This window comes from Siniperca chuatsi, linkage group LG8 (assembly GCF_020085105.1).
Source record: "Siniperca chuatsi isolate FFG_IHB_CAS linkage group LG8, ASM2008510v1, whole genome shotgun sequence".
NCBI classification, from domain to species: Eukaryota; Metazoa; Chordata; class Actinopteri; order Centrarchiformes; family Sinipercidae; genus Siniperca; species Siniperca chuatsi.
Genome location: NC_058049.1, coordinates 18,773,528 through 18,788,581, shown reverse-complemented (window position 1 = coordinate 18,788,581; position 15,054 = coordinate 18,773,528). Strand labels below are relative to the sequence as shown.

At 42.1% G+C, this 15,054-nt stretch overlaps 1 protein-coding gene across 4 annotated transcripts; it reads right to left on the bottom strand.

Annotated features, from left to right (window-relative positions):
- Nucleotides 1-121: 121 nt before the first annotated feature.
- On the bottom strand, nucleotides 122-15,046 carry zgc:66447 (SLAIN motif-containing protein-like). 4 transcript variants are annotated; one of them, XM_044205596.1, is made up of 9 exons: nucleotides 14,739-15,045; nucleotides 13,519-14,205; nucleotides 10,034-10,170; nucleotides 7,825-7,947; nucleotides 5,804-5,944; nucleotides 5,179-5,508; nucleotides 4,896-5,039; nucleotides 2,249-2,546; nucleotides 122-1,152 (listed from the first exon to the last, which is right to left on the bottom strand). In XM_044205596.1, the coding sequence occupies exons 2-9, from the start codon at nucleotides 14,199-14,201 to the stop codon at nucleotides 1,098-1,100; spliced, it is 1,911 nt and encodes a 636-aa protein (XP_044061531.1). In that variant the 5' UTR covers nucleotides 14,202-14,205; nucleotides 14,739-15,045; the 3' UTR covers nucleotides 122-1,097. The 4 variants fall into 4 exon arrangements, with proteins under 4 accessions (XP_044061531.1, XP_044061532.1, XP_044061530.1 ...); XM_044205597.1 differs by having other exon boundaries at nucleotides 13,519-14,210; nucleotides 14,871-15,045; XM_044205595.1 differs by having other exon boundaries at nucleotides 13,519-14,210; nucleotides 14,739-15,044.
- Nucleotides 15,047-15,054: the final 8 nt, after the last annotated feature.

Here is a 15,054-nt window from a genome sequence, read left to right as displayed (position 1 = left end):
CGGGAGATGATGACGGTACTGCTGCCGCCACTGTGCTGCTGATAGTGTGACTAATTAGCCTGTGATGCAAACAGACCTCGATTTGGCATGCATGGATTAAAAATAAACAGAAATGCTGCAATTATTGTTTCAGGGTAGATTTTATTATCCATTTTCATTACAGCTAATTTTCCGAGGCACTCCGTATGAGGGTGCATAACTGTCTAAGGCACATGGCCTTCGTGCATAAACATTTTCTTTATTACAGTGGTATCCAAAATCAAACACTCAAAACCACCTCTAGATATGCAGTAAAAATGCCTGGAAAACACAGTACCGTAACAGTACCTTTAATGAATTAAGGTTACTTCTGGAATTAGAAAGAGTGTTGCAGCTGAAATGCACCTTGGCACAAACCATATTTTTCCTTTTTTCGTATTATTTCTAAGGGTTTACAGGAATTGCATTGTTGTGTAATCAAAGAACGAAACACAAATACAACACAAGTCTAATGTTAATTTCACAATGAACCAATCAAACATTCATAAATTCACACTGATCATTGTGGGACACATGGAAGATGCCATATTGCAGTAACATAATGATGAAAAGGCTGTAGGGATACGGAAAAACAAAACCAAGCATGCAACACTTAGCACCTTCATCTAGTAGGAATTCACACAAAATGAACAAACCAGCAATATCTTCATTTGAGTCATTGAAATGTCTTCATATCAATTACATCACCAGAACAGTAATACAACCCTTAATATTCCAGCAGTTTCTCACAATTACCATAGAAAAATAAGTAAAATTGACACAAACAAATCTTCTGGAAGCTCTGAGTTGGTCCATATCACAAGTGGAGTGTGCATATGTGCCTTCTTGTCTGCCTACACATCCTCTCTGTGTGGGTTGACAAATGTTTCATGCAGGGAAAGAGATGAGTCTTAACTATGAATCCAGTGCAGCCCAGCGCGCCAGTCTGAGATGGGGGACCGAACGGTTGTACGACACATTGGTGGACACAGTGGCTGTGTTCTTTGTACTATGAGAGGTAATGGGGGAGAGGTCAGGTGAGGGTTGCAGCAGTGAACATCCTTCATCAACGGCCAGACTCAGTAACAGCCATCTTTCCAGGATTCATCTGACATTTTAGTCATGCCCAAAGACCTGTCAATAAAATAGGAAGTTAGTCTTCATTCACACAAGAGGCCAAATATCTAATTGTAATGATCTGAATGGCATAAAAACAAATGTGCCATTATTAAAAAAGGACACATTCCCTAATATCTCAACATTCCTTAAAAGGAAATTTTGCAGATTTTCAACCAGCTTACAACGTGGGTAGTATATGCAAATGAACAATGGTTAACTTCCCTCCATGTTGCCTGCACCCAGAGCTCCCCGTTCATTTGCCGACAAAAGTCCGCCAGATGATGCATTTTGCCGGCTCTAGGGCTGTTGTTCGAACTACAGAGTGTACTTCCGCATTTTTTGTATGCCCGCCTCCACGGACAGTCGGATCGAGAGAGTGGCGGCTCCTCACTGCTCCAAAATCAAAACATCCTGTCCAAAATCAACTGGCTAGAACAACCACTGGTAGAAGGGAAATGTTCCTGTAGATATGGAAGAAACGATAGTGTAATGCTGGAATCAGAGATTCGGGGCTCCTTATGAGCCAGAATACAGTGCGGAGGAATTACGACTTATTGAGGAGGAAGAGGCCGGCATAGCCGAGAGTTAAGAACCGCCAGCCGGTGAGGATAGCGCAGAGCTGCCCTGTGCCAGGGACAACTGATGGTGCCGCTACGGTAAATGTGCACCAATGGAAACAGAAGTGGAGTCGCTGTGCATTACACCAGAGCTTTGGGCCACATATGGACAGGGGAGTGCTTGAGACATACTTCAGGATCCCGAAAAGAAACTGGAAAAACGGAAACGGGGCGAAACGGACATCTGAGCACAGAGTGCGTGCAATAGCGACAGTGTTTTGTTACTAGCACGGCTAGCCCAGTTTGTTAACCAGCAGTGCTATAGAGTTTACGATAGTGGCCTTGGAAGGCAATGGGCCCAGTGCATTCTGGATGTTGTAGGTTTTCTACCTTTTGAGCAAAAAGGAATACCTCTCTGTTTTCTCTGGTCATGTAACACCAATTTCAAAAATATAATATGCGTCTTTCTACTGCATAGACAGCCTAGTATTATGAAAATACCAGTTTTCCAGCAGTGAAATATCCCTTTAATAGCTTTCTATTTAAGCACTCACCTTCTAGGGGGCTGTGAAAGTTTACTCCTGGTGGATACTGACGGCAAAGCCTGTCCTCGGCACACAGCAGGCCTCACCGCTCCAGCAGAGGCTCTCCCGGGTATGTAGCCTCCGCCATTGGCAGAGCCTGGGGACTGGACCCTGCGGCCCCCTCCTGCAGGTGGTGCTTGGACAACAGGCAGACCTCTGGAAGGCTGACGACCAGCTGACATGGAGCCCACAGGAGTGACAGCTTTAACTGGAACCCGCATGGAGAGAGGTGACTGGCCATTGCTACGCACCCGACTACAAGCCATACCTTGAGTGGAAGAAAGGCACAGTGGTATCATAGAATCTCAACCAGCTACTTCTTTCAGACTGGTTGGGAAAAATCAAATAAATATTGGTAATAAGGGTGTCACGATCAAAAATCAATTGAAATGAGGATAGGCGATTTTCCCAGTATTTTTTTTCTCTCCACCCCCGCCTACTTGCACACGTACAAAGAAAAAATAGAAAATAAATAAACACTTCAAAAGACGGCACAGTGTTGCTTACCGGTAGCCTGCAGTGGCACTGCACACAAACAACAGAACTGGAAAATCCTCCTGCTTCCCTGAAGTCACCAGTGTGGCAACTTTCTGTCATCCCCACGAGTTATGTCAACAACGAACGCGTAGTTGACAGAAAAACTACAGTGGTGATTAGAAATTCTAATCCTGGTGGCTTTTTGCAGGTGAAGAAACTCAAGCTGTTGTAGTAAAGTACCCTTCTAGTGCCATCTAGTGACTTTTCTTTTTGTTTTTGTGTTTAACAGTTTGTTCCCAATTGACTGGTGAGTTATTGTTATTATATTTTAAATAAAATATTTAAATTTGACCATGTGGCCTTACATTCCAATATAAATATGGCGGTTATATCACACTTGATAATAAGACGGTGTAGTCCCTCATTCGTCCAGGAGTGGTCTATCGTAGAAAAGGTTTCAGTCGTAGTCATCTGGACACTGTTTTCAGAATCAAGACGTTTCGGCTCCCATCCGGAAGTCATTCTCAATTGTGAGATTAAAACGGAGATGGTTCCTGTGGTCTGCTAATTTCCTGGCTGTGTTTTCGAGTTCCCGAACCAGACCCACAATTGAGAATGACTTCCGGATGGGAGCCGAAACGTCTTGATTCTGAAAACAGTGTCCAGATGACTACGACTGAAACCTTTTCTACGATATCACACTTGATACCATCTTTTTAAAGTACAATTTGAAAATGTAAATGACAGTTGTCAGGGCATAAAACCAATGATCTGTTGATCTTTACAAATCAAGACTCGATAGTCTAACAATGGCATAGCTGTCAGTGCTGAAAAAAAAAAGTTTTAAATCAAAAATCAAATCATGACCATAAAAATCTAAAGTAAAATCGAATTGTCGATTTGGAGAATCGTGACACCCCTAATTGTTAATATATACAAAAAAATAATATGCTGTAGTTGAAATCCAAACCCCATTTATGGCATGTAGGAGTTGTAGGCAAGCCTGAAAGGAGCAGTACTGGATTATCAAGGATACATTTGGAGCAAAGTAGTGGAATATTTATGTAGCAGGCGAGTGAAAGGAGGGTTACCTGTACATTATCTGGGGCATGTCAGGGAAGATCAGTGGTCAGGGAAGGAGTAGGGCAAAATTTGGGATGATTTGTGGAACTCCTATAAGTAGCTGTGACCCATATATAGTATGAGTTTGTTATAAATGAGGACTTGGTGCGGTTAGGATTAGACTGTCAAGGTTAGCTCAATAACATCTGTTTTGATTTATCAGACATATATAAGATTTGTGGGGACAGAAAAAAAAAAAAATATATTTCTAATATTTAATAATTTTGCTGTCTTATGGTTTTTCCTTTGTTACTGGATGATATTTGTTTGTGTTAAAGTAATAAGCGCACATGACATCTGTTGGTATATATTACTGTTTTTTCTTGACAGCAGCCTTCAGGGCACTTTTTAGTTTCCCCCCCTGAATATTTACATTTATTCAAACAATATTCAATAAAAAAAAAAAAAAAATTAAAATGTACCTTTATTCAACACTTCTTTTTAAAGATCTGCAAAATAGTGCCTATTGGCAGCTTCAGTTAAATAATTTTAAAAAAGTGCCCCGTGGAGTTGTTTGTAAAGAAAACAAAATTTATGTTTACATTCAGTGTTACTCACCAAAACTCACTGTGTGTATCTTTAAAGGTCTAACAAACATGTTGAATAAATTTCTTTCCTCATAAAACATTTGCAAAACCAATTTTCTGAACATTTTGAAGCCTGCATTGCATCCATATTTGTTTGCTAGTAGTCTTGTTCACTGTGCTTGTTGATGCATTGCTGCATTTCTTGGCGCATTACTGCCATCTCTAATCAGTGGAATAGTGTGAAACCATTGGTAAGAATGTGTATCGTGTCACCCACGTGCAAGATATAAGCAAAATGCCACATAGCACTAGTGGTGGTCAAATATTCCACAGGGTACCTTTAAGAAACTTCCTTACCTGTGGTCATGCAGAGGTTAAGAAGAGGTAAGGTGGTAGGATAAAGGTGACACTAGAAAGGGCTATATGCAAGGAAAATGCAGGTGCATTATATTAGAGGAGTGGTGTGGACCAGGTGAAGAGGGTAGGGTTACCTGTGGAGGGGGAGTGAGTCAGTTGGGACATGCGGTTGCCAGAGCTCTGGAGGTTAGCCTCCATGCTGCGGCTGTTTCTGACTGCCTCCAGGGAACGTAGGCTGGTGCGGGGGGCCAGATTAGGCATGCTGTGCCTCAACTCCTCTGGAACCACACATACAGAACACATTTAACAACAATACAATGTGTAACATCACAGCTTTGGCACAACAAGAATCTCTGTGTCACTCTGATGTTCTTGACCTAGGGTATAAATGCTTAATTATTACTGGTTATAGCCTACCCTCACTCTTGGCAAATTTAAGCAGCTCTGCACTGGGGCCCTGGAGAGATCGTCTGGGTGTTCTTGTGCGTGGGGCCCCAAGTCGACTGCTGTATTCCTGACCGTGGTTGGAGGTGGAGGGAGACAGGCACCGTGGTGACCCTAAGGGCGAAGGGGTGAAGCGATGTCGTCGCTGTGGAATGGAGCAGAAGTCATCCTCTTCGTCCTCCAGGCTGTAACTGTCAAATTCCTGATCGCTGTAGGTGCCACCCCGGCGCAGGGACTGCAGAGAGGCTGTGGAGCTGCGGCGTGATACAGATGCTGAGCTGGAAGCATAATCCTGCCTCAGACCTGACACCAACAATATAAAGTTACTAAAAAAGGAAACAGCATATACAGGGAGCCATGCATATACACATACAAACACACACACACACACTCCCCAGAGCTTCAAAAGAGAATCAGCTAATAGTCAAAATAGCTATCTGATCTACTGAAGACAATTTTCACACTAAGGCTAACTGTGCTAGTCCAGTCTCGTTCTTCATCAGCTGTCAAACACATAAACAGTAGTCTACCTTTTAGAATTTTGAAAACACAATTACAGTGATGTCCAGCACACCACGTGCACAACACCTCTACTCACTCTCTTCCTGTAGGCGAGCCATGATCTGGACATCAGTGAGATCCTGCAGCTTGTAGCCCATAGAGATGGAGTCATCTGATGTGCTGAGCTCGCTGTCTATGGAGGACTGCGAGCTCAGGGCTGACTGCATGCTTGTGACACCTGTAAATACAGTGGGATACCTGTTACAACAACCTGCATCTCACACATAAATGGTAACAATATTAACCACAGTTTCTGCAAGTTACTTCCACTTCTGTTGGGGAGAATTATCTTAAATTCTCAAATAAAAGCTGGTACTGAAAAAATAGCCATGTGGTCTGTTTAAACAAATAAAGGCCGGGGGTGACAATTTTTTCCTCCACTGTGCATAACAATGGTGCCAGGTTTAAACCTGACACTGCACAGCCACAGGACCAATCACATCACAGGATGATAACTAGCTTTCAAACTAAGACTGCTTAACAGAAAAAGGACGTCAGCCCCCCAAAAATAAGACAAATCTGAAATTGGATATGAGGCCTAAGTAAAGTACTGTCTTGATTAATGGGCCCCTTTCAAACCATAAAATGAGTATGACAAATGTTGCACCGTCACCTATGTGATGATGCAACATTGATCAAAAAAAGATTAGATGCCAAGGGGATCTGTCAGACTCTGCTCAGTAGATGACAGGGACTGACTGATCAAGACAGTACTTTACTTAAGTTGGGAAATATTGAAGAAAAGCAGCTCAATCAGTCACAATCAGCTGGTGGAGGTGTGTGAGGTACAACTCACCCCATCTCAGCTAACACACACGTAGCGTTGCTGTATCAGGACAAATTTAGATTTAAGTTTAATGTTCACTAGGTGGATATGCCTTTTACGTAAATTATCAGACTGATCTGGCCAATATTTGAGAATTGAATGTGTCAATGTAGACATGTCTCTCTACCCCAACTTCACTACAGCCTTGCCCAGCAACATTTACTCTAGAAAGGACTGTCTACTGATGATTCCCAGGAAAGCTGTATAAAAGTTCCCCTGCCAGGCATGTCTATCCGACACAGGCCCGACTCCCAACTGAGACAAACGGGAAATGACAATATCATCCAGGGGCATTTGGTTATGTAAAAAGTCTGGGATTAGATAGCGTCACCCACCCACAAGCCAAGCATTTTCAAGTTCATGCAAAGATTTGTTATTTACAGGGTTTTCACAACAACATCAGCATTGTTGGTCTCTGCACAGTGAAGTGCCAGGTGTTGTGAGACAATGTGAGGTCACACAGGTTAGCATTGCCAAACATACCTAGTTTCTATCCCCTGAAGTATAAACCACATATACATTACATAATTGCTGACCATCTTCCAAAGTATACTAGTGTTACAGATGTGTTTTTCTACCTGCCAGCAGGCACACACTGTTTTCCACTTGTTTCAATAAACCATGAAGATCAACTCAAGAGAAGCTAACATGCTTGAGATAGATTATTCTAAAATAAAATGTGCCTATGTGATTGTTGTGCAGTGATGTAACTAAAAGCTTGGAGGGATGGGAAAGATCTGTGTTTGTGATGCATTCATGTGTTGGGACAAAATTTCTACATCTAGTGTTGGCTGACAAATAGCAACCATTGTCATAAAAGAAGCTACCAAATACACATTTGCCCTTTCATGACGTCTGAAATGAAACCTTACATAACGTTCAGTGATGGACTGCCTTTCTCAAACAAGTTTAAATAATTTGTTACTTTGATACAGTAATAAAATGAATGGTAAACAATGTTTGCAGGGGTAGAAGTAGAAAATCAATGTAGAAAACTTACAATATGTTTTGAAAAATGGTTAAATAATAATGTACCGTATATGCAACATACAGTAAACTGGGTAAAACATGCAAAAATGCCAGAACAGAAAATTACCATTCAGATCCCCGAGAGGAAACATTGTTGATGCATTACTGCACACACTAACCTACATCCTTACAATAACGGACTTCAATCCCACTGTTGTGTTGAGCAGAAAATGAGGAGCATAGTGTGTTATGTCATGCCATACCTGAGTTGCCACAGGTTAGTAGAGATTTGTTAGTCGATTTGTGGTACCCTGGAGAGATCAGGCCTGAGCCTGCCGAGCCTGTCTCTGCTGATGGGCTACTGTACATGTTCCTCCACCGAGATGCTGCAGCAAACAGGAGAGGAGAGATTAGACATTCTCTAAGAAGTGTATACACACTTTTAAGGGAGAGACATGAAGACTAGCTAAGTATGGTTGGGATCAAAGTAAATTATATTAAGGGCCCCATTTCACTTGCGCAAGCACAACGACACGTGCAAAGCGGTAGGTCTTGGGCGCACGGACTGTGTGAGGCTAGATCTGTTGTGGTGATTAATAAATAACTGGTCGCATTGCTTTAAAACAGCTGAACCAAGCAAACTGACACATGATGACAACAGCTCAACAAATGAAGAATTGACGTCGCCAGGAAATCTTGTTGTTTGGTGCAGAGCGCCGCAATGCGAACAACACACAAGTTAGAAATAAATAAAAAAATTCTTTGGTGAAGCAGTTTATATGATTGCATCAATCCAATGCTATTCAAGTCATAATGGTACTGTATTTCACGTGGCAAATGGTTATATTATATCTTAAAATGTGACACAGCAGGGTTTGCTTCGTAATGCAATTCAGGAATAAAACATGATCCGCAGATTATTATTATTTTCTTTTTAAGTTGGAAAGGAGGCTGTGACGCACAGGATTAATGAGCTCCGGTAATCCTGTGTCTCCTGCATAAACGGGCAGAATACCAAGTTATAACGAACCCGCCTGATGTGTGTAGATGTGTGCGTGGTTATTCTGTAGCAACGTGGTGTCATTAGCACGTGATTTAATCAAGATAAACACAGTGGACGGTCGTGCATAATGGCACTGCGCTCTGGTGCGGCACATCTCCAATCAGAGGCTGCAGATTTATTAACATATCTGTCCTGCTGCCTTCAGATGGCTGCAGGGATTTATTGAACTGAAGGAGAAGCTTTTCATACAGTATAAAGCAGCTGTGGACAACAGATATTGTAATACTCATTAATTTCTAGATAAATGCAGACTGATGGCATTCCTACTTTAAATCACAATAAATGTACATTTTTGATGCAGATTTAAACGCATTTACTGGTTGGTGTTTTATTAAAATAGTTTATTTACATTTTAAGCATCATTCTGTTATTTCTGCACATTTGCTTAAAGTATTTAATTTGCTCTTGTTAATAAAATCGCCAGACTGTCAGAGTAGTGACGTTGTGTCAGAGACGTGGTTCTGAGATGTCAATTTTCAGTGCAAAGTCCACGACCTATTTGCCACCAAAATATTAACAACTTGCTTAGTGCTGCCTCATTTGAATGATTTGGTGCACCGTGCACCAAAATAACAGAGATGGGCAAAGCGAATTTCAAAAACAGGAAAATACCAAACTATCAGATCGCTGCTTGCACTGGTCGCTGCACCACCAAAAAAATAGGGCCCTAGATGTCAATACAGAATGAAGTTCCGCACAATAACCTTATACAATATGTAGACAGTTTGATTTTCAGTGTAATAGCGGGTGTAGGTGTAAATAATTTTAGAACTTGGAGAATAAACTGCTGCAATATTTGCTTTCATACTGTAGTTAACAAAAATAGGGTTAATTTGGGCAACATGTTTTTTTTTTTTTTTTTTTTTTTTTTTTACTTGTTTCATGCACTTTTCCTGCTCACTCTTTAGTTTCTGCAGTTTGGCTAAAACACGCTCTATGCCACCAGGCAGTTTCATGGCCCGGTGCTGCGGTTTAAAAAGGAGAGCTGACCCGGGGGGAGGTAATCCACACCCAGCCCATGACTTCATGTATTCAGCCCTGGTGTGAATAGCTTTGTTGTTCAGTTTCTGCAGTGTGCAGGAAGTAGGAGCAGCGAGCAGGATAAATAATATATGGGATCTGTTGGATCAGACACAAACTTCTGTCCACACGTAGAGAAGTACACACCATATACACATTACTGCAGAGGTGAGCAGTAAATAAGAGTGCAGCACTTTCACAGAAGGAACTAAGACTGTCTCCTTGTGCTGAATTAGGTGCCTTAATCTTGATTTAGGCCAACCATCTGTAAGGCAGTGACATGTGACTCAAAGATACAAAACCTTTTTGTCACTTCTGAAAGCTGTTGTTGCTACATTTCAAAAAGAATTGAATGCAAAAATGTATGTATGTGTTTGTTAAATTCATACTCTGGTCCAAACGGCTGATCAGGGTCCGACAAGCTATTTCTGTCTCTGGGCTGCGGTGGTCAAGAGCTTGTCGACACCATTTCAATGGAGACTCTGGGCCTGGATCTGCTACTTGCTTTTTTGGAGACACATACAACCTGAAGAGAAGAGGCAGACAAGAAGAAAACAAAATTTTTACCAAGGGAAATGAGAGCAATGGCAAGGATGGATTGGGAGAGTAATACAGACATGGGAAAACGGAGGTAGGAAAAATGCAGTCAAGGGCTGAGAAGCCTAATCTACTTTTTATTAAACATGCTTGTCAAAGGGGCCAGTAACTGCAGAGCAGAACATTTGAATAAAAACAAGCTAGAGATTAGTATGAGCTACTGGCCTATAAGGTATGCACACAATAAGTATTGAGCATGCTGTGTACAGTAAAAATGTTTTTCACAATGCACAACATAGGCATGACTTACTGGCAGAGTTAACGCCCAATCACTGAATGGTTTTCTGGCAAAAGGTCACTGAAGCAGCAAAGATCCCACATTAAACAAACAACCAAGCTGCTTTGTTTAAAGTGAATGATCTAATCAGACCAAACAGTGAGTGAGCAAACACTTTAAGTACGTAATGCATCTTTGAACATCCTTATCACACCCTCAACCTGGTTCTCTAACATGACTGCTGAGATAAATGCACATTTGCCTGCTCTACATCTGCCTAACATATCAAGTTCGTCCTCATCTATGCAATGATGCACTCAGACTACGTCCACAGTCAGGTGGACAAATCTGAAAACACATTTTGTGTATGAAAATGACTTCTATCCAAGTCCAAAAAGGATGCCAAAACAGAGAGAAATTTAGTGTTATATTTAGAAACAGCTGTCCATAAACTTCCACTGCCAGAAAACCTGCAGCCACACAATGTAAAGACGCTCTGAAATAAACACTTGACTTGGTGTTTTCGCTGTCTCCTCTGAGATGTGTCAAGTGTTTCCCCAGTGAGAGCAAACAGCCATTAGTTCACCACAGGCTTTGAACTGGCGGTCACATGGGCTGATCCTTTGAGTTGGATACACAAAAGGTCCGGACTGACTGGTTCTGGACCAATCAACTACAAATCATCTTCCCATTGGGCAAACATAAAAGGGCCCATTCCCCACTGGAATGAGCTACAATACAGAGAGCAATATTCAGGTCACACATCCTGCCAGAGAGCACAGCTTTCTGTGTCTGGGGGAGTGGGAGCTACTCCTGTCATGCACAAACCCAGTGTGTTCTGCTTGCATTTGATCCAGAGTTTGGTTGTTGCCATTCCTGCAAGACACAGGTCTGCAGCTGTAGTTGCCAAACCAAAAAAAAACCCAAAACAAACAAAAACAAAAAAAACCTCTACAATAACATTCAAGTATATCAGATAAGGAGAGCAACACTTATGGATGAGAGGATAAGTCAACATCAATATATCTATACTTTTACAGTAATTCTAATTGTTTTTAATAATTATAAAATAAACCCTATAGTAATCCTAGAGTTATTATACAAACAGCTGTTCTTTTCAGTATAAAACCGAGCAGTGTCGTACCTGTGTTCAACCACACCCAGGAGAGGAATCATGGTGGCAGGTCGGATAACTTTCATTGACGCAATGAAATCATCTGCAAATTCAGGTTTATTCTGCTCGACTGTGTCAGTGTGAGCGTAAGTTAGGAGGTTTGAAGTTTAGGCTTGTGGGTGGAATCTAATAGGCCAGAGACACAATTTTGCTAAGCTTAAGAGTTTATGAAGTAATCTTCAATAAGAAAACAAACACCCTACAGTAAAATGACAACAATTTAAGAACAAGACGGTCATTCACATGGCAATTTTGACTGAAACATCACCTGTCTAGTCTAATAAAGTCCGGGAACTATAATTCAGAGTGTGCTTTTTTTTTTTTTTTTTTTTTTTAAACGTTGAATTGTGTGCAACTGGCAATCAAATTTTCTCTTGTAAAAATGTATCTTATGAATCCAAAACCTACAAGATACTGCAGTTGCTCTTAGTTCCAGTGTTTCTGTCCTTGTTGCAGTCTGGTCACGCAGGGGGGGCCCCTCAGATCACATGCTGTGCAATCCCACCCAAAGCAGTTTAGCCATGTGGCAGCATCCAGTCCAGAGCAGATCAGATTATGTTGCTGTTGGGATTACTGGATGTCTTGGCTATGATAACCTCACAAAGCACATATGGTATGGCTAATGATGTGAAACTGAAAATAAGTCATGAATGGTCTGGCTGTTAAGCTGCATGGCTCAGCTGCTAAAGTAGCCATCGGGAACACAATATGGTACCTGTCTTAGCCAGTGAGACGTGCACAGCATAAACAAATATATCCAGACTGATCTCTGGCATAAAATTCACATGGATTATTAGTATTTAACCCTCTATTACTGACAATTTTGGGTAATTATATTCAGCCAATTAAATTGGAGGAAATGAGCAAAGTTCACGTGGTCTTAAAACAAACAGTTTTTTTAGCTTCAACTTGACCTGCATTTAGGAATGAATAATGAACTATAGCTTTGTTGATTTTCAGTACATTGTGTAACAACGCTTAGGGAATACAGATCTATGCAGGGTTAAGTCAACAATAATGGTAATTGTTATTATAATAACTTCCTGAAACAGCTTTTCTCCTTGAAACTGTTTGACAGAACACATCTGGTGCCTGTAGCATTTTCATTTATGCTTGGTTTAGACAGGTGCAAATAAGTATTAAAAAAAGCTTTGCGTTCATCATAACCTGCCAACAGGTAGCAAATAGGTCATGCTTACTGTTTGCCTAGGCCAGAGAGCTCAGAGTCAAGTTTAAGAGACAACCAACAGCCTCTCACCTTTGATTTCACATGTCAACTGCTTCTGAAAAGATTTGTTCAAGCCGACTGCCCTTTCTTTTTCTGCCTCCTCATCACTCCGGTCTCTTTCTTCTCTCTCTTTCCTCCATCACTTAACACCTCCTTATTACAGTAGGAGGAGTTAGTAATCAAAATGTTTGCCACAATTAATCAAAACTTTGAAAGTACAAGAAAAGACTTTCTTCTCCTTCTGTTAATGAGATGCAGTTTCTGTCTTGGCCAAGAATTAAGTCTAATTTTAAATCCAAATAACCTAATGCTACAGTACAGTACATAGTCACTGCCCTGTGGGAGAGTAACACATAAAAATCAGAGGATAAAGTGAAAAAGCACAAATTATATATCTGACTGAAGGTGCTCTTCTACCTGTACACAGGCGAACAGAATATGCAAATTGTAAATGTGGCATCCCTGCAGCCTATATTGCCACACTGCTATATATTATGGATATTACTTGTAATCTCTCTCACATCTACAAATGTTCAGATGCAGCACACTGATATGTCCTGTAATGATATAAATACATGTTGGATAACCCGAACAAGTAAGATAATGGGAGGCTATAAGAGCATAACTTGAGACCAGCAGTGCAGATAATAAAACATACCAACTGTCCTCATCCTCTACTTCGGCACACTCATCCTCCAAATCTAGGACATCCACTTCATCCAGTGCAGTTTGGTCCACCCCTGAGTCACCCTCTGCAAGTGTCTCTGACTCATAACTTTCCTGAGAGGGGCTCTCTGGCGTTGGGCTTTGCCCCTGGGACTGCCCCCCTCTGTTGCTACAGGTCAAGGTGAGAAAGCCCCCACATGGACCCTGTTCCTCCTCCTCTTCTTCATCCTCCTCCTCCTCCTCCTCCTCCTCCTCCTCCAGCCTGTTGGCCACAGGCAGAGGGGACATCTCTTCGCCACTGCTGCTGTCCTGAGGGGGTGACAGCTCAAAGTCTGTGCTGCCCAGCTCGCCACTGTGCTCCAACCTGAGGTGGGAGTTGGTCACCCCTTCACAAGTCAGCCTCTCATTGATATTGACAGCAGCTGTGAGGTTGCTGTTGCTGCTGGCTCCTCTGTGGATGTTAGTCTTGCTCCCTCTATTGCGCAGGGTCTCATTCTGGACCTCCAACCTACGAACGAGCTCTTGCAACTTTCGGACCTCCTCCAGCTCCACCCCTGCCAGGTCCTGACCCCCCTCCACTTCCTCCTCACACCCAGGCTTGGAGCTCTTCATGAGGCCAGTGGGACTGCCATTGTCAGGCTGGGGAACCACGCTGGCACTGTCCGGGACCACCATGCTCCTACTCTATTGGGAAGAAGAATAACATCAACATTTACATGATGACATTACACAGCAAGTCTATATATTAACGCATGAGCCCCAGCTTGATAGGACAACATGCTGCTGAATACACCATCAGTGAATGGGCACTATCCACGGTGGCACTATCCTGCCAGCAGTACAACAGCAACTCAACACATGTTAACTACAGCTAAATATATATGTTAGCAGTAAAAAAGACGCTCTAGCTACTTTGGTCGTAGTCACACGAGGTAGCTCTGGTACCAATGGTGCATTAACTAGCCCATTCCAGCCAACAAGTACTAGTATTTATATATCGCCGATCGCTTTTTTTCTCTTCGTACCGTTGCTAACTTTGCAACTGCAATTACCGTTGAAAGAAGCTAGCTACAAGATGGTTTTGTACACCATCAAATCTGTCTGTAAGCTGTGAACCTGCAGTAGCTAACGTTATATTTTCGTATACGTATACATTTGAGCACTCTAGTTAATGTTAGCTCGACTAGCATGCTATCAGCAAAACAATCGTACCGGTGAGTGAGCCGTGTTGACCCAGCGAGCTGATGACTGAGCTTGCCCGCCACTCGGAGCTCAAACTCCTCTGTACACCAGCGACCGCATGAATAAAGCACCTAACGTTGATTTAACGTTAATTACATCCACCTGAAATGGTCATCAACTTGATGGTGATTGTTAAGGCACCGGGATAGCTCTCAGTTAGCTAGTGCATGTTCTCTTGTTGTTAGCGCACCACCGATAGCGTTCATCATCTCGCTCACTGTTAACTAGCTTGTTGATGGACTAGTTAGCTCTGTGAGCAGACCTGCAGCAGCACTCGCCCCGCCTC